Source organism: Leptodactylus fuscus, chromosome 1, assembly GCF_031893055.1.
Source record: "Leptodactylus fuscus isolate aLepFus1 chromosome 1, aLepFus1.hap2, whole genome shotgun sequence".
Taxonomy (NCBI): Eukaryota; Metazoa; Chordata; class Amphibia; order Anura; family Leptodactylidae; genus Leptodactylus; species Leptodactylus fuscus.
In genome coordinates this window covers 219,183,358-219,203,950 of record NC_134265.1, presented here as the reverse complement: position 1 = coordinate 219,203,950, position 20,593 = coordinate 219,183,358, and the positions used below count along the sequence as shown (strand labels likewise).

Here is a 20,593-nt window from a genome sequence, read left to right as displayed (position 1 = left end):
GAATTCCATCAGCAGTGGACACTAGCTGGTTCATCTGAAATTTCCATTCATTTCAGTGGGATTTTATCTTGTGTCCGTTTGTGTCTCTTTACACCCATGTCCGTTTTTTCAAACGGACAAAAAAATCATACATGCAGGACTTTTCTGTCCATTTGAAAAAACGGACAGCAAGTTTTATTGTGTCTGCAGAGCTGAGTGTGCAGCAGGGTTCAGCAGTTCTCTGGTGTAGCAGCGATGCTCCAGTGTAGCAGTGCTGGCCGTGCTCTCAAATCGGCTCATCTCCGGAGTGCCATACAGAGTACAGCATTCGGCCAATCAACGCTGGTTCTGCCGGAGGAGGCAGAGTCTAAGATCGGTCCACAGCAGTCTCCATTCTGGTCCGATTTTAGACTCCACCTCCTCAAAGACGAGCCTCCGGCAGAACCAGCGTTGATTGACTGAATGCTGTAGTCTGTATGGCATTTGGCCAGTCAACGCTGGTCAATGCATTCTACCACTACCATGATCCTGAGACCAAACAAGAGTCCGTGCAATGGAAGCATAAGTGGGTCACCAACTCCAAAGAAAGTTTGTGTGCGGTAGTCAGCTGGAAAGGTCAAGACAACAGTTTTTTGGGATACAGAAGGTGTTTTATTAGGGATAACATGGTGGCTCAGTCCTTGCAGCGCTGGAGTCCTGGGTTCGAATCCTGCCAGGAACAACATCTGCAAGGAGTTTGTATGTTCTCCCCATGTTTGCTTAGATTTCCTCCCATTCTACAAAGACATACTTGAATGTAAAAAAAAATGACATTGTGATCCATATATGGGGCTCACAATTTACATTGGAAAAAAAAAGGTGTTTTATTACTAGAATTCATTGCACACAAGACACCAATTACAGAAGACACCTAGGCATCATCAATGAAGGAATTATATGAGGAAATCAAAGAGAAGTTTCCTTGGGAAGTTTCCGACAGGTGTGTTACTGCGTGACACAATGGCCACCTCACAAGTCTCGTAAATTACAAGCTTTATCAAGGAATGTGGCTTCATGCAGATTTACCATCCCCCCTCCAATCCAGATCTGGCTCCCAGTTATTACTTTCTTTATTGTAACCTGAAGATTTCTGTATGGACAATGATTTCCTGATGATAATGTAAAGAGGCAGTAACAGGGTTCCTACAGCAGCAAGACATCTCCTATCCTGAGGGAATCCACTCACTGCAGGTAAAAGCTGTATGTTGAAGCAGGGTCGGACTGGGGTGTCTAGGGCCCACCAGTGGAATTATTTCTAGGGGCCCACCATCAGGATCCCTGCAAACCAGCGATACCAAGACAGGGCGGCTGAAGGTAATAACATATCAGGAGCCATGCTGCTCACCCGCCATACGATGTGCAACAGACACAGGCGGGGACAAACGGAGTGCTGGGGACAAAAGCTCAATGTGGAAAAAATATATTGGGATTCACTGCAATTTTTTTCCCACAATGTTTTTTTAGCTGCATCTCGCTGTTGCGCCTAATCCTTAAAGAGGACCTATCACCATCTGGGGCACATGAGGTTTAATACACTGCTAGAAAGCCAACAGTGCGCTGAATTCAGCGCACTATTGGCTTTCACGTTCTGTGCTGGTACCGTAGATCTTCATCGTCAGAAGTGCGTTATGACAGTCAGTCAGGAACGCCCTTCCTCACGGTAGTGTCTATAGCGCTGTACTATGAGAGGGGTCGCTGCTTACCAGGCAGCGATGACGCTGAGCGCACAGTACAGTGCTATAGGCGCTGCTGTGAGGAAGGGCGTTCCGGACTGACTGTCAGAAACGCCCTTCTGACACTGAATAGCTACGATACCGGCACCGATAGCTCTTCACCGGGGGGCACAGAACGGGAAAGCCGATAGTGTGCTGAATTCATCGCACTGTCAGCTCTCTAGCAGTGTATTAAACTGCATGTGCCCCAGGAGGTGAGAGCTCCTCTTTACCATCTCAATATAATGTACATCACACTATAAGGATAAGGCCTAATGCAGCGTCCCGCAGCAAAAAAGCGCTGCAGGAAAACCCCCGGCGCCGACACATCAGTTTTTGCAGCGCTTTTTGCAGAAACTCCACAGAGGTTTCCTCTGAGGACTTTCTGCTTCCTTTATATCTATAGGGACACTGTAAGTGTTTCTGTAGGTACAAATGACATGCTGCGATTTCCAAAAACTGCACACAACAGTTACCTACACACTCATACATATACATATTAAAGGGGATGTCCAGGCTTAATTATTTTTATGGCGTATCCTCATGGTAGGCCATAAATACCTGATCAGTAGGGGGCTGATATGCGGCCCCATCAGCTGTACGGAACCACTTCTGGCGCCCGTTTTGTACACGACACAGGACTGGAAGCAGAAAGTTTCATCCACTATATAGTTGCCTGACAGATTCACGGCAGCTCAGCTCCCACTGACTTCAATAAGTGCCGATATGCAGAGAAGGTGCCGGCTGATATACAGTGGACAGAGCTTTCTGCTTCTGGCCCCGTATTGTGTACAGGACTGGTGCCAGAAGTGGCTCCATACAGCTGATCGGTCTGAGGGCTGGGTGTGGGACCCCTACAGATCAGGCATTTATAGCCTATGCTGACAATAAACCATAGAAAATTATGCCTGGACAACCCCTTTAATTTTCCCCCCGAATGCCCCACACTTTAAAGAGGTTGTCCAGAATAATTTTTTTTTTTATTATAATTATTCCGGGGAGGTGAAAAACAAAGCACACAAAAAAACCCCACACTCATGTGTTCCCAGTGCTCCGGTCCTGCAGTTCTGCTGGTAGTTACATGCCAGACTGGACCGCACTGGGAGACACTGGGAACAGGAGAGTATGCTTGTGTGCTTAAAAAAAATAGAAAGTGTTTTTAAGGGCTCCTTCACATCTGCGCCCCGGCTCTCCACTTTCAGGTTTCCGTTTCCTGCTTGAAACTGGGGAGGAGACAGAAACCTGCAGACATTTTTCAAACCCGTTCAAATGAAGTGTGCGTCCGTGAGCGCCTGTGAGCGTTTTGTGCTCCCTGCGGCAAAACGTTTTTGCTTTTTTTAACCGGACACAGAGTCGGACATGCAAGACTTTGTGTCCGGTTTAAAACAGTTTTGCCGCAGAGAGCATAAAACGCTCACTGGCGCTCACAGCCAGACTTGGTCCGACAGGTTTCCATCTTCTGCATGCAGAAGACGGAAACCTCAAAACGGAGACCAGACGCTGGTGTGAATCCAGTGTTAGCTGTGTTTTGCTCAGTAGGGCCTAATCCTTGAAGGGCTTGCCCAGGAATTACAGGTTTCTACAAGGAGGCCTGTGAAGGAAAAAAAATAAAACCCACACTCACCTGTCCCTGATTCTCCTACCCCTGTCCGCTCCAGCGGTGCCCCAGAGTTTTTTCAGTCCTCGCCACACGTAATCGATGAAGTCAATCATCTGCCTCAGCAGCCTAAGGAAAGAAACCGCGATATCACTCACATATGTCACCTGTGATGTCACATGTCCTTTCCTTAGGCCGCTGATTGGCCTCAGCAGTCACGTGTGGCGATAACATCTGCCAGAACAACGCTCCGGGAGCCACTGGACCAGACGGACGTGGGAGACACCGGGGACAGGCGAGTATGGGTTTTGCTTTTTTTTCTTATTTGTGACCTTTCCCTTGCAGAGAACTGTAATTCCTGGATAACCCCTGTAACATCTCAATATACTGAACATCACACTATAAAATACAATTCTAGTATGCATAATGGTAGACATGTAGAGAAGAAAACAGAAAGACACTCATATGCTGCAGGATATACTTAGGCCTGGTTCACATCTGCATTCGGTATTCCTTTTTGGGAAGTCCACTTGGGGTTCCCCCAAACAGAAACCTATACGCATTAAAAAGCGGTGAGCAATGAAACCACACGGACCCCATAGACTATAATGGTGTCCATGTGTTTTCCGTGCAGTGTCCGCATGAATCGTGTGGTGAGAAAAGTGCTGCAAGTACTCCTTTTCTCTCCACGTGATTCATGTGGACACCGCACAGAAAACACAAAGACCCCATTATAGTCTATGGGGTCCGTGTGGTTTCATTGCTCACCGCTTTTTAATGCGTATAGGTTTCTGTTCGGGGGAACCCCAAGTGGACTTCCCAAAAAGGAATACTGAACGCAGGTGTGAACCAGGCCTAATACATATAACATATATTTACACACATACATTCATATACAATATACATACATACAGACACACACACCTATCTACAAACATACAGGACTCACACAGTATATCAGACACTTTACACAAATATACAAACATTAAATATACATATTTTTACCCAAAAAATGTACTTACATTTGGCCTGGTGCACTGGATATGGAGGAGGCTCCTGTGCAGCTTTGTCCTGTCTGGCCTGTGGTGAAAGCCCTGCTTCATTGCAGTAGCCGTCAGACTTCCCCTGCACTCTCCGATCTGTGTGGGGGAGGGGCAGCACACGTCCTGCTACATGCCGGCAGTGCACAGCGCAGGGAGGAGAAGCCCCGCGCCTGCTAATTCTCACACACTCGCAGGGAATGGTACAGACAGTATGACACTTAAACCTCCTTTGGGCAGGGGCCCGAATTGCAATGTCAGGGCCCCGATCGGTCCCCTAACCATCCCGATCGGCCCTTGATCATGCAGATCGGGCCCCTGCCTATACTTTTTCTTATATAAATATAAAAAAAATTTAGTCGGGGCCTGGGGCCCACCGGGGGATCCCCCGGTGCTCCGGCAGGCCAGTCCGACCCTGTGTTGAAGTCAAGGGAGATTAAACTGAAAAGCAGAATGTTAAATTTTTTCAGAAAATTTAGTTTTTATATTCAGTAAGCTAACTTATTGAACATCCCTCATATTAAAGAAAAAAAAAAATTTTTGGTTTTTACTTTTCATAACAAATGACAACTAAATGGGAACAAGAAAAAAAAGCAATTACTAAATTTCTATGAAAGGAAAATCATTTATGATATTGCATTCAGTTTTATAGCACTGACTGTAATCTGGTGCAAAAATCAAGAGACAGGATTATTTCTTCTTTGAGGTATACTTTGAAATGAAAGTGGTCATCATAACACTTCTTTATTCTCTACAGCTCTTTGTTACAATGGCAGGCCAGCATTGTGGAGATACAGTGCCTGTGTTAGATGTGGACAAGGTGAACGTCATACACAAACCATGCTGCAAATGGACATTGGCCTCAATACTTCTTGGAGGAATGGCCTTAAGCATCACTGCAGGAATATTAATAAGTAAGTGTGTAAGTTTTTCCTACCTTAACACACATACTCTCTATGTAACTATGTTCCATAGTGACTCCTAGATGAAGGTCTTGTGACAAGATATTGCTTGACTCTGAAAACTTCTGGGGTAACTTAGTTAAATAGTAGAGTGTATAAGAGGTAATGTAAGGACACCATAAGTAATGCACTAATGCAATTCTTATTCTCATTCTTATCATCATACACTGGACAGATGAATTTAGTAATGATCAGGTTTACAGTCCCTGACAAAATTTCTGTCGCTTATCCATGTTGTGGAATCAAAAGCGTATAACCTGACTGTAAATTCATCCATTGGTTTTAGAAATGACTCATATGAAAGGTGAAACCCTCCCAAATGTGTTTTTTATTAAGAAAATAAATTGGCTTCAATGGCGAAATATTGATCAATTAATGAACACAGAAAGGTCAGATTTTGGCAAGACAAAAGTTTTGTGGCCTTGTCATATAATGAACTCAGAAGGGTGTCCCCCCAAAGAAAATTTATAAAATTTAACTTTTATTAATATGCATTAAAATGAATATAAAACTTGTGCACTCCCTATGAAAGTGAGCACCTTACAGTAAAACCCCAAAATAATCACGTGACTACTCACTCAGATACTTGTTGGAAACAACAGTGAACACTCAGGTATTGACACTATGGGGTAAGACATAAGCTGTTGGGGATTATCAGCAGCCAAAAAATACCTATTCAGGCAAATCTTGTAGTCTATAAGGTCGCATCTACACCTACAATTGACAGCTGCAGATGACGCCTCATTGATTATATGCTCTGAATAGGTTCAAAGGGCACCTGACCGATTGCTAGAGTTGCTGTCTAGATGCATAACAGCTATTTCCTCTCTCTGGTAACAATGTTCTAATAGTCTCTACGCGTTTCGTTTCTCTCACTCATCAGGAGACTAAACTATACCCTGCCTATCGGGTTCTAACACCTAGATGCCGGTGTGCGGTCAAAACCGCAGTTCGCAGGACCCTTGTGGTGGGTGCCGCTACTTTCATAAGGTCAGACCTTTGAACCTATTTAGAGCATATAATCAATGAGGCGTCATCTGCAGCTGTCAATTGTAGGTGTAGATGCGACCTTATAGACTACAAGATTTGCCTGAATGGGTATTTTTTGGCTGCTGATAATCCCCAACAGCTTATGTCTTACCCCATAGTGTCAATACCTGAGTGTCACTGTTGTTTCCAACAAGTATCTGAGTGAGCAGTCACGTGATTATTTTGGGGTTTTACTGTAAGGTGCTCACTTTCATAGGGAGTGCACAAGTTTTATATTCATTTTAATGCATATTAATAAAAGTTAAATTTTATAAATTTTCTTTGGGGGGCCTTCGGAGTTAATACAACAATAGTCAACCTCGATCCTTAGGTTTATATACCTTGTCATATAATGCCCCCAATCCTAATTTACAGCCTCCCCTGTGCTCACTAATTGATTGGTTAATTAGTGGGGGTTTATAAAAAGACCTCCAGCACCCCAGACCTTCACTTCAACTGTAACTTCACCTCTGACAACATGGCAAAAATCAACCCTGCGACCAAAGCCTTGATAATCAAGAGGCTGAAGACCAGATCCACTGCAGAGGTGGCTGGCACCTTTAATGTGTCTCAGCGTCAAGTACAAAGAATTAAAAAAAAAGATTTGAACAGACTGGAGATGTTTTTGACAAGCCCAGGTCCAGCAGATCCCGCAAGACAACGGCTCAGGAGCAACTGTTGTTGGTTAGAAAATCAAAAGTCAGCACCAAGCATGTCTAAGTCACCTGAGCAAACACCTCCCCAACCAAACAACAGCCAACCACCAAACCCAAAACACCAGCAGATGATAACCAAGGCCAAAATAAAGGCGACCACAGAGGCAAACAGAGAGCGGTACATTGAAGAATGGAGAAACGAAATAAATAATTCCAAGAAACTCACCATGTACCAATCCCTACAAAGGGACTACACCATGGCCACCTACCTGGAGAGAATATGCCACCCCAAACACAGACAAGCCCTAAACCGGTACAGACTGAGCACCCACAACCTAGAGATTGAAACTGGGCGGCACAGGCAAACATACAAGCCACAGGAGAACAGACTTGTGCCAGCACTGTGACCAGGGGGCCCTAGAAGACGAGACCCACTTCCTGCTACACTGCACCAAATACTCAGCTGTGAGGGCCCTCTACTACCAAAGACTCTCTGTCCACATCCCAGACTTCACATCTGCAGACGTGAAGAGGAAACTCTACATCCTACTGGGAGAAGAGGAGGCCACTGTGGAGATCGCTGCCCAATATGTGTCCAGCTGTCATCAAACAAGAGGAAGATGAGACACATGGACTATCAAACACCCACCCCCCATGGACTATTAAACCCCCCCTAAGACCCCCCATCACCTGTCTACCCCATACCCACCGACACCCAAACGCCCCAAACAAGAACAAGGAGACCCTAAAGACACTCAAACCCCCAACCCACGAACCCCGTACCCATCCCCCTCCACCACCCCCAACCTTCTTTTTGCTTTGGCAACACCAAACGTTCTATTCTTTGGTAATGTTAATAAAGCTCATTTGTATCTTGTATCATTCAGTATGGGGGTGTGCGAAATATTTGCAAGGTGGAAGGCAATATCAATAGCCTAAAATATCAACAAGTATTAGCTTCCTCTTACATTCCCAATCATAAAAGGGGTCAAATTTTGCCGCAGGATGGTGCTCCATCTCATACATCCATCTCTACATTAAAGTTCCTCAAGGCAAAGAAGATGAAGGTGCTCCAGGACTGGCCAGCTCAGTCGCCAGACATGAACATCATTGAGCATGTTTGGGGTGGGATGAAAGAGGAAGCTTGGCAGACATCTGGGAGGCATGTAAGACGGCATTCTTTGCTATTACTAATGACTTCATCAATAAATTGTATGAATCCTTGGCGAAACGCATGGATGCCGTCCTTCAAGTTCATGGAAGTCACACAAAATATTAAATATGGCTCTAATAGCACCACAACTTCATTCACCAATGTTATGAAACATATCTTTGTATTTGAACTGAATTATTGGTTTGATTTTCACATTACTTTATGTGGGCGACAAAACTTTTGTCTTGCCAAAATCTGACCTTTCTGTGTTCATTAGATGATCAATATTTCAGCGGTGAAGCCAATTTATTTTCTTAACAAAAAAAAAACATTTGGGAGGATTTCAGCTTTCATATGAGTCATTTCTAAAACCAATGGATGAATTTAAAGTCAGTTTATAAGCTTTTCATTCCACAACATGGATAAGCGACAGAACTTTTGTAAGGGACTGTAGAGACTTGTCCAGTTTCTGACAAATCTTCAGTGACAAATGTTATTGTTTATGTCAGAACAACAGGCCAGGAGTATACCATAACAGGAAGATAAGGATCCACACCCACTGTCTCAACAAAGGGATTTTATCCTTAGGGTGCATTCACACTACGGATACGGTGACTGATTCTGAACGTTAAAACACGTTCAGAATCAGCGGCGTATAAAGCACATCCCATTCATTTCTATGGGAGCCGGCATATGAGCGCTCCCCATTGAAATGAATGGGCTTCTTTTTACTCTACCAGCGCTCCCATTGAAGTGAATGGGAAGCGCTCGCCGTGTGAAGGGGCCCGGCGCTCGGCTCAGTCCGAGCCATACACACAAGCGCTTCCCATTCACTTCAATGGGAGCGCTGGTAGAGTAAAAAGCAGCCCATTCAGCCCATACAGCCGTATCCGTAGTGTGAATGCACCCTTAGGGGTAATATTAGGGGGTTATTTTTTTGTTTCTGACATTTATCCACAAACGTGTGGGACCACTAGGGAGACACGATGTGTCCCAATTTTCACTAGTTTGTTTATCAGTGATTTTGAGGAATAACACATTTATTCACCTCATAGCCAGTCCCACTGCATCATCTTATATAAACATTACGAGAATCTTTTGTGAATATTGTTTCCATTTGCATGCCAATGACAAGGGAATCACATTGTCAGAAACACATACAAAGAGAGAGAGCAGGACTACATCACTAGAACTTTAATTTACAAAAAAAAAAAGTTGACTGCAACAGCCTGCGACACGATAACGGTTTACACTAGTGTTCACCAACTTTTTCAGAATCAAGGCACCCCTGAGAAAAAAAATTTCCTTGGGTCACTCCTACCATAATATTTTTGCTAAAAGACAAAAAAAAATCCACAATTTTGATGTGTTTTTCCAGTGCAGTTTTTAAAAAGAAAAAAAAAAATTCAATTCAAAATGGAGTTTTTAAATTTACAACTGGAACATAGATTTGATTCACTTGGAAATTTTAGGCTGCCTTCACATGATGTAAACGCGAGCTGATTCTGTCAAAATACACGTGTAAAAAATACACGTGTAAAAATCAGACTCCCATTGACTTCAATGCCATTTTTACACGTGTAAGAAACGCGCAAAAAAACACACGCTTTGCGTGTTTTTTACACATGTAAAAATGGAATTGAAGTCAATGGGAGTCTGATTTTTACACATATTTTTTTACATGTGTATTTTGACAAAATAAGCTCGCGTTTACATCGTGTGAAGGTAGCCTTAGAAAGCTTCTCCAGAAACCACATCAAAACTGCAGCGTGCAAATGCTACACCATTCTATGCTTTCCAACCAGAACATGCAAATATTCACCTTTTACCATCACTAGGCTCCCTTAGTGGCCCCCACATAGTATCATGCTCCCCAGTGGCTCAACACGCAGTATGTGGTTCACTAGTGGCCCAACACATTACAATGCTCGTCAGACACATAATAATTCTCCCTAAGGGTTCTCAGACACATAATAATGCTCCCCAGTGGCCCCTAGGCAAGTAACAATGCTCCTCGGAATCTCCCAGCCAACTAGCAATGCTCCCCAGTGCTCCCAGGTGAGTGGTAATGCTCTTCAATAGCCCAAAGCAAGTAGTAAAGCTCCACATTGGCCCCAGGGAAGTAGTAATTCTCCCCCTTTAGCCCCAAGGCATGTAATAATGTCCACAGGTATCCAGCAAGCAAGTAATAATGTCTCCCTGTAGCCATATATAAATAAGAAACAAATAGCACTTATTCATACATTCCATTCTCCAGAAGCTCTGCTGCTCTTATCTGGAGCATCACTAGCTCTGAGCGAGATCGCCCTGCTCCACTGTTCTTATTAGGGCCCGTGCACACAATGTTGATTCTGACACACAAACTTGTGTCAGAATCAGTGCTTCAAAACAGAATCCCATTGATTTCAATGTGTTACGCACGTTAAATGGAACCCATTGAAGTCAATGGGATTCTGTTTTGAAGCGCTGATTCTGATACGAGTTACGTGTCTGAATCAACGCCGCATAACGTCATGTGCATGGGCCCTTAAAATACCTTAGGATGCTGATGTAGATAAAAGAGGGGATTCAACCATTTCCCCTCTGAATTGGTGCAGCAACCCTGGGGGTCTCCCCAGCTCTGGGTTTGAAATTGCTTGTTTATACTGTAAAATATGGAAAGATAATGCGCCATATGGGTAGCTATATAGAGTTAGGAGAAATTACACAGCAGATAAATATTTTCCGCAGTAGAGTAAGACTAAGGTGAAGTGCATCAGAGAAAAGCATTATCCCAAGGGGATTATTCAATCACACTGACAAGGAAATATTAGTTAGCCATTAAAATTCAACTACTGAACAATATCAAGTTCTTAGTTTTTTTTATACTGACAAGGAAAGGCAGTCTATCCTTCACACGGAGTAAACACGCGTGTATTTTTGCAAAATACACGTGTAAAAATAAGGGTGCATTCACACAGAGTAACGTGCTGTGTGATGTGGCACGTATACGGCGTGTGAGACTTTGCGCGCCGTAAAAGCTCCCATTGTTTTCAATGGGAGCCTGGATCGTATACGCCGCGTTATTTTGCGGCCGTGATTTTGCAAAAGCAAAATAAATAAATGAATTTATACAGTTCTGATGGACATTTTTGAGAATTCTTCCCAGTATACAGAAGCTCTCAATTTCTATGTTATTATATAAGTAATGGTCTTCGCAGAATAACTGTATTATGCTAAAAGTAGCAAATGTTAGGAGGCGTTCACACTACTGTTGGTAATATCCATCGCTGTCTTCTGCAGTACAATAACAGCAACGGACAAAAAACTGTTACAGAGAGTCCTCATGTTGTTTACAGTATTGTCAATGGGAACGGACACAAAATCAGTCTGTGACCATTCTCTGCGACAGTTTTATGTCATCCTATGACAGAAGACAGCCATGAACATTATAACGGTAGTGTGAACTCCTCCTTAGTCAAATAATTGTCTGTGGTTGGCTAGCCCCAAATTGATGAATCCATATAACCACCCCAATGATTTTATTTTTTAGTGTATTTAACAACAACACAGAGCCTCACTGTGGTACATACTTTGGAATTACAAGGTCTTCAGTACAATCCTAGTTTACAAAATAGCTCCTCTTTGTACTACAAATCCATAACCACTACATTACAGAAAATGGTAAGTCAGACGTTTCCAGCATGTTGTTTGATTGCCCAGAAATATAATATTGTAGCAAGGCCTCATGTATACAGCAAAGAGTCTAGAGATAACATTTTAGAAATGGAACACTTTATAGATAACCAAATAATGGTTCTAAAAATGGAAATATCGAAAATTACAAGATGTTTCTCCTTTTAAACATATTTCATAAAAAATGTTTAAAAGAATGACAAAGCTGTAAACTAAACACACATGCTAAGGCTTATGTTACAAGTGTCTTCATGTTATCTGGGATGCCTAAAATAATAAATAATTCACAACTATGATTTTAATGGCTTTGGATGGCCTTTTTATAGAGAATTATTCACAAATGGCACTTATTAACATGTAACACTTATTTATAGTCTCTACTACTCATATACTAATTTTACATACTTGTAATATTACTTCATGCTGTGTCAGGGGCTTTATCTTTCCCTATATGCAGTGCTAAATTAGAGAACACCTCCACAATATGGCAGGCATTGAATGTATGCTACAGTCTGCAGGTTATCACAGAATAAGCAAAACTCAAGTACAATATTGGCTCATAGCAGACTATATAAACTTATAGATTCACAGAGCACAGATTTAGAATATTACAATGTAGGTGAGCATACCTCTCAACCGTCCCGGATTCCGTGGGACATTCACGGATTCGGTGTCCTGTCCCGCGGTCCCGGTCAGCGGGAGGTATGTCTCAGTTTCAACTCATCGGCGTCCAGAGGACGCTGATGAGTTGAATACTTAGGTGATTCAAGCAGGAGCTGTCACAGCTCAGCTCCTGCTTTAACGCAGTGCTCCGGCTCCTGCATGTGTAGGTGCAATGTGATGACGTCACATCGCGCCTACAACTATGTGAGTGAGACTGCGGAGAGGGCGATGGGGGAGTGTTGGAAGGTGAGTATAAGTGTTTTTTGTGTTAAACATAATGTAGGGGGCCCATGAAACTGGGAGCAGATGAAGGGGGGAGGGGAACGGCATGAAACTGGGGGCAGAGATGGGGTGGACATGAAACTGTAGGCAGATGAAGCGAGGGAGAATGGCATGACACTGGGGCAGATGAAGGGGGGAGAACAGCGTGACACTGGGGCAGATGAAGAGGGGGAACGGCATGACACTGGGGCAGATGAAGGGGGGAGAACGACATGAAACTGAGGTGGAGATGGGGGACATGAAACTGTGGGCAGAGATGGGGGGACATGAAACGGGGGGCAGAGATGGGGGGACATGAAACTGGGGGCAGAGATGGGGGGACATGAAACTGGGGGCAGAGATGGGGGGACATGAAACTGGGGACAGAGATGGGAGCACATGAAACTGGGGATAGAGATGGGGCACATGAAACTGGGGACAGAGATGGGGGGACATATAATGTATGGGTGACTGTAGGAGGATAATACTGTGTGGGGGCACATGAAAATGAATGAGAATGGGCGGAGTTAACATAAAAGTGGGTGGAGCTAAATTTGCCGCTGCTCAACACGACACACATTTTGTTCCTCTTTCTGCTCTTCAAAAGTTGGGAGGTATGCGTGAGGCCTAAGTACTGTTTTGTGGTTGGTATCAGTTCATGTTTGATTTCTTTTAATGTAATTTATACAATTTGCCTATGTTCCATTTTCCACTTAGTTGAAATACAGTTTCAAGGATACTGTTCTAGAAGATAGTTATATTGGACTAGCAGCTTTGCATTATAGGTAAGTGAATTCTTTTGCTCTCATGTGAAATGATATACAGTTGTTCTTGAGATTTGCTGCTTTACATTTAGGGAATCTGTCAGTTTATTTGCGTCCAGTAAAGTAATTACAATACCAGATAACAGACATACAATCATACCCTTGTGGCTATCTAGAGAAGTATAGTTGCTGAGTAGTTCAGTTTTAGTAGCCATGAACATGAAGTTGCCAGTGCCCAGTGGGTAATCCTAAACCCAGTAAGTGCTTGGGCTCTCCTCAGTATATACTGTCCTTGCCTGTCCACACCCTTTTATTGATTGATGACTTGACTCCAGCACTGTCCAATGTCAAACTCTTCTGCAATAATATCTTGGATGTTGGCTGGCCACCCACTGATTTAGTATTCCTAGAGATACTTTATTATTTTATGTATATTTTATTTTATGTGTATTTAGAGCACCATTAGTTCTATAGTGCTGTACATTTGAGGGTTTACATACAATACACAAAATACACAGATCAAGTATAATACAGTGACTAACTGGTACAGTGAGATAGAGAGCCCTTCCTGCAAGGCCTTACAACCTACAAGGGAAAGGGGATATAGACAGTAGGTAAACGTAAATGCTGTCCAGATGGAGGCGTGGTGGCAATAGTGTTATTGAAGGTTGGAGGCCTTCCTGAATAGGTGAGTCGTTAAGGACTTCTTGAAGCTTGTGATTAAGGGGGACAGTCGAATGTGTCGTAAGTGAGTTCCAGAATATGGAGGATGAAGAGGAGAACTCTTGGAAATAGTTGTGTGAAGAGTAGATAAGAGCAGAGGAGAGTAGGAGGTCTTGAGAGGATTGGAAGTTACGTGTGCGTAGGCAACAGGAGATCAGGTCAGAGATGTATGGTGGGGACAGGTTGTGGATGGCTTTGTATGTCAGCGTTAACAGTTTAAACTCTATTCCTTTGGCGATGGAGTGGCTGATGAAAGGTTGATTAAGCGAGCGGTAGAGCTTAGAGTGGATGGGAGGGGTTGATAGCATTTAATGGGAGGCAGTCAAGAAGAGAGTTACAGTAGTCTAAGCAGTAGATTATGAGGGTGTGGACTACAATTTTTGCAAATTCAGAAGTGAGGAAGGAGCGGATGAATTTGATGAATCTTCTTGAGTTGGAGGTAGTATGAGGTGCTTAGGGCTTGGATGTATGGCTTGAAGGATAAGTCAAAATCAAGGGTTATTAACTTTAATAGATGCCTCAGGTGAGGTGGGGCGAAGATGATGAACTCAGTTTTCTGCATGTTGAGCTGGAGAAAGTGGAAGGAGAGGAAGGAGGTCATGGCTGCCAGACATTCAGGAACTTTGGACAACAAAGCGGTAATGTCTGGTCAGGTAGTGTCGTAGGCGCAGCAATGAAAGAATGCGCGGTGAGGAGGTGGTGTGCTGAATGATGAGGTGAATTGGTGAGGTATGAGGAGATTCAGGAGAGAGACAAATCAGTGATGCCAAGAGATGATAGTGTTTGTAACAAGAGGGAGTGGTCGACATTGGAGGAAAGGTCAAGGAGGAGGAGAACAAAGTAGTGCCACTTAGCTTTGGCATTTATTAGGTTATTTGTGGCTTTGTTTAGGGCAGTTTTTATGGAGTGATGGGGTCAGAAGCCTGACTGTCTATCAAATAGTAAGTTGGTCGAGAGATAGGAGGATAGTTCAATGTGGAAATATTGTTCAAGGAGTTTTGAAACATACATGAACAGTGAGACACATCAATAGTTGGCTGGAAAGGACATATCGAGAGAGAGTTTCTTAATGATAGGTGTGAGAGTGGCATGTTTAAAGGCAGAAGGGAAGGTTCCTCTGTATAGAGATAGGTTGTTAGGGGGCCACACGGTGGCTCAGTGGTTAGCACTGCAGCCTTGCAGCGCTGGGTCCTGGTGTTCAAATCCCGCCAAGGGCAAAACAAACAAAAACATCTGCAAGGAGTTTGTATGTTCTCCCCGTGTTTGCGTGGATTTCCATCCCATATTCCAAAAAGACATACTGATAGGGAAAAATGTACATTGTGAGCTCTATGTGGGGCTACAATCTACATTAAAAAAAAAAAGAAGAAAGAAATAGGTTGAAGAGGTGGGTTAGAGAAGGAACAAAGACTTCAGTGAGGTTCTGAATGAGATGCGATTGGATCTGGTTGAGCGCAGAGGTGGCGAGATGGTATTTTGAAATTAGGAAGGAGAGATTTTCATTGGTGATGGTAGAAAAATAGGTTAAGGATGAAGAGCACTGAACATTTGGTTAAAGTGGGTGTCGGTTGAGGCTCCTTTTGATGGTGTCAATTTTTTTTTAAGTAAAAGGTAACGCATTCAAAGTGATGCTGGAGGGGGCATTGGAGGGCAAAGAAGGTATTGAATAACTGTTTGTGGTTGTGTTATGGTAAATATATGAGTGTGGTGAAAAAGACCTGTTTTGCAGAGGGGAGTGCATTTTTAAAGTTAAGAACTGCCTCTTTATAACCGATAGTCTTCCTTGGAGTGGCTTTTCTTCCAGAGGAGTTCTGCATCCTGAAGAGAGGATATGCCATATAGCGGTAGAAGAGTCAGAAAGTGAGAAGATGTCAAGATGGTTAAGGTTTCTCTGGGGGAAAAGTGGGTGTTAGTTTCCAGATTGAGATATATGTCACAGAGGTGAGGAATGAGAATTAGTTAGAGAATGAGTTAGAGAAGTTGGAGGGAACAGAGGCAGGTGAAGATGAGGTATAGCTAGTAGAGATGAGCGAACACTAAAATGTTCGAGGTTCGAAATTCGATTCGAACAGCCGCTCAATGTTCGTGTGTTCGAATGGGTTTCGAACCCCATTATAGTCTATGGGGAACAGATACTCGTTAAGGGGGAAACCCAAATCCGTGTCTGGAGGGTCACCAAGTCCACTATGACACCCCAGGAAATGATGCCAACACCTCTGGAATGACACTGGGACAGCAGGGGAAGCATGTCTGGGGGCATCTAACACACCAAAGACCCTCTATTACCCCAACATCACTGCCTAACAACTACACACTTTCCACATTCAAAAAAACCTCTATCAAAGTGGGAAAATACCTGGAAACCTTCTTTACTCCCCAAATGGATGGACACAAACCCCAATTTAAGCTCAACAAACAGTAACAACCACCCCTTTAAATCACGTTCCCCATGACAACCACAAATGGAATAGGCAATGGGAATTCCAAAAGCCCTCACCCTTAACTGTCATTTTGAGTGTGTGTGTGTGTGTGTGTGATGTGGTAAGACCTTCCAAAATTCACTTTTCTAGCCCTTAACATGAGCCCTTCCAAACAAAGTTACATGACCTTAAGCTGAGCTACCAGCAGAGATTGAGGCCCTTGGCATGAGTAGAGCCTTGCACCAGCAGTGTTTTTGGCACTTAGGGTGAGTTGAGCCTTGTACCAGCGTGTGTCCCTTAACATCAGGCGGGCCCTAAGTTCTGCGCTTTGCACAAAAGTTCCACATTAACTAGGCTGAATGGTACAAAGATTAGTAGGCCCGAGAACCAGGAACAGGTCTTGCAATGGCTGTCGGATAACGCTTAAAGCACATTGTCCACCAGCCAGGCAGCCTCTACCTCCTCTTACCCAACAGTCTTGTCCTCCTTCCACCCAAAATTCCCAATCTTCCCAGAACAATAACTCCAACTGTCCCTGCTCCCCAGAGCTGTTCTCCCTTCCTTTGACTGAACCGCAACCTGCCCCTCCATTTCGCGATTCCACGGACCTAACAGACGAGTATCTGTGTCCAGATGCTCAAACACTAGAGTCTCCTCCATTCCATCTCCGGTCGATTTGGTGGCGGATGACCAGCAACCCACCCTCATCGACGACGATGAGACGCAGTTGCTGTCAGGGCAGCCAGTTGACATGCGCATTGTGCAGGAGGAGGAGGCGAGACAGGAGTTGGAAGAGGAGGTGGTGGACGACGAGGACACCGACCCCACCTGGACAAGGCAGATGTCAAGCTGGGAAAGTAGTGTGGATGTTGAGGCAGGTGCAGCACCAAAAAGGGTAGCTAGAGACAGAGACATGTCCAGAGGCAGAGGTCAGCTGCTTTGCCGAAGCCAGGCCAGACCCGGAATGTCCGAAGATGTTCCCTTTTGTACCCAGCCCAGAAAAACTCCCCCATCGAGGGCACGTTTCTTGAAGGTGTAGAGTTTTTTCAAGGAATGCGCCGAGGACAGATATAGTGTCGTCTACACAATTTGCCTCTCGAAATCGAGTAGGGGCCCTGAGAAGAGCAACCTGTCCACCACTTCAATGCACCGTCATTTGGAATCCAAGCAATGGAATCAGTGGCAGGCAGCAACGGCAGGACAAACGTCGCCCGCCGTTCATGCCACTGCCTCTGCTCACAGTGCTGGCGATGCACTCCAGAGGACGAGCCAGGACATCACTTCATCTGCCTCCGCCACTTTGTTGACTTCTCCCTCATCCTCCCCTGTTTCTGTCTTATCTCCTTCTCCTGCACCATCAAAGGCACCATCAGGCGCTTCTTTACAACAACCCACCATCTCTCAGACATTGGAGCGCCGGCAGAAATACACCGCTAACCACCCACCCACGCAAGCCTAGAACGCCAACATCGCTAAACTGCTGGCCCAGGAGAGGTTGGCGTTCCGGCTTGTTGAAACTCCCGCCTTCCCGGACCTGATGGCAACTGTGGCACCTCACTATGCCGTCCCTAGCCGTCTCAACTTCTCCCGGTGTGGCGTCCCCGCCTTGCACCAGCACGTGTCACTCAACATCAGGTGGGCCCTTAGTTCCGCGCTTTGCTGCAAGGTCCACTTGACCACCGACACTTGGACAAGCGCCTGTGGTCAGGGATGCTGCAGTGCTTATCTTTAATGACAGGCAGGGTGAATGTGGTGGAGTCTGTTCCCCGGGTGCAAACTGGGGTGGCCTATCTCCTCTCCCAGGCCAAAATTCATGGCAGGAGTAGACTGAAACCCTACGACGCTGCAACCTCCACCACAGCTACTAGCGGCAAACGCTAAAACACTGGTGTGGGGAGACGTCAGCAGGCGGTGCTGAAGCTCATCAGCTTGGGGGACAGACAGCACAGTGCCTCCGAGGTCAGGGATGCCATCCTGGCTGAGATGGCATTTTTTTTTCCCTGCTACACCTGGGGCCTGGCATTTTTACGCCTGTGATAATGGCTGGAACCTGGTAGCGGCTCTGGAGCTTGCCAGCCTCCAACACGTTCCATGTTTGGCCCACGTCTAACCTAGTGGTGCAAAGTTTTTTAAAAACATACCCAAATGTACCGAAGCTACTGTTGAAAATGCGGCGCTTGTGCGCCCACTTTTGCAAGTGCACAGGAGTCGCTGCTAGCCTAAAAACACTCTAGCAAGGCCTACATCTGTCCAAACACAGGCTGTTGTCCGTCATTCACACACGCTGAAACCCTACAATACCATATCTTGAGCAGGGTGTGTGAGCTGCACAGACCTTTGATGGAGTTCCATCTACAAAACCCAAGGGTTCCTCAAAGTCAGCAACCAAAGTTTCTGCACCATGAGTTTCCAGGGGTGGCAGAGTTATGGCTAGGGGAAGAGGCATGGATAGGGATGATGTCTAGGGGCAAAAGCAGTGTGGATGTGGAGGCAAGCTAAGCAGGAAAAACTGGGGGTACAAGCTAAGGCATGGACTGGGGTGATGTCTAGGGGCAAAAGCAGTGTGGATGTGGAGGCAAGCTAAGCAGGAAAAACTGGGGGTACAAGCTAAGGCATGGACTGGGGTGATGTCTAGGGGCAAAAGCAGTGTGGATGTGGAGGCAAGCTAAGCAGGAAAAACTGGGGGTACAAGCTAAGGCATGGACTGGGGTGATGTCTAGGGGCAAAAGCAGTGTGGATGTGGAGGCAAGCAAAGCAGGGAAAATGGTGGCTAGAGGCAAAGGGATGTCCATAGGCAGCAAGGGCAAAGATGCAAAACTCTCCCGTTTCAAGAATTTTCCTGACTTGTTTCCCCACAAAACATTCCTGGGAGGAGGGCTGAAACACCACCCTCCTCCTCCTCCGCTGTTAGATTGACCCCAGCTACGAGCTGAAAACGCTGCAACACTGGTGTGGGGAGACGTCAGCAGGCTGGGCTGAAGCTCATCAGCTTGGGAGACGGACAGCACACTGCCTCTGAGGTCAGGGATGCCATCCTGGATGAGATGGCAATTTGTTTATCCCCGCTGCCCCTGGGGCCAGGGTTTTTAGCTTGTTGGAGGGCTCTGGAGCTTGCCAGCCTCCAACACGTTCCATGCCTGGCCCACATGTTCAATGTAGTGGTGCAATGATTTTTAAAAACATACCCCAAATTAGCTGAGCTAAGGGTGAAAGTGCGGCACTTGGACACCCACTTTCCCAAGTCTACAGTACCTGGAGCTAGCCGCAATACACTCCAGCAAGGCCTACATCTGCCTGAAGCACCTACTGTTGTGCGAGGTCACCACACACTCTAACCCTAGATACCGTATGTTCAGCAGGGTGTGTGAGCAGCAGAGACCTTTGATGGAGTACCAGCTACAAAACCCAAGGGTTCCTCAGAGTCAGCTCCCTCACTTTCTGCACCATGAGTTTCCATGGGTGGCAGACTTATGGCTAGAGGCACAGGCATGGATAGGGGTGATGTGTAGGGGCAAAAGCAGTGTGGATGTGGAGGCAAGCTAAGCAGCAAAAACTGGGGGTACAAGCAGCCGGTGGCATCATCACTGACAAGCACAGCTGTCTGTCAGCTGACAGGCTGACTTTCACCAAAATGAACAGACAATGGATAGACTCATCATATACACTCACCGGCCACTTTATTAGGTACACCTGTCCAACTGCTCGTTAACACTTAATTTCTAATCAGCCAATCACATGGTGGCAACTCAGTGCATTTAGGCATGTAGACATGGTCAAGACAATCTCCTGCAGTTCAAACCGAGCATCAGTATGGGGAAGAAAGGTGATTTGAGTGCCTTTGAACGTGGCATGGTTGTTGGTGCCAGAAGGGCTGGTCTGAGTATTTCAGAAACTGCTGATCTACTGGGATTTTCACGCAC

At 45.1% G+C, this 20,593-nt stretch overlaps 1 protein-coding gene across 1 annotated transcript in view; it reads left to right on the top strand.

Moving 5' to 3' along the window:
• The window catches only part of TMPRSS9 (transmembrane serine protease 9), a 187,051-nt gene that overhangs the window by 96,521 nt on the left and 69,937 nt on the right, over window positions 1–20,593 (top strand). The window contains exons 2-4 of the mRNA XM_075282860.1: window positions 5,125–5,281; window positions 11,700–11,830; window positions 13,484–13,551. Of these exons, the coding sequence (XP_075138961.1) occupies window positions 5,137–5,281; window positions 11,700–11,830; window positions 13,484–13,551 (344 nt within the window). The 5' untranslated portion in view covers window positions 5,125–5,136. The remainder of the gene's footprint in view (window positions 1–5,124; window positions 5,282–11,699; window positions 11,831–13,483; window positions 13,552–20,593) is intronic.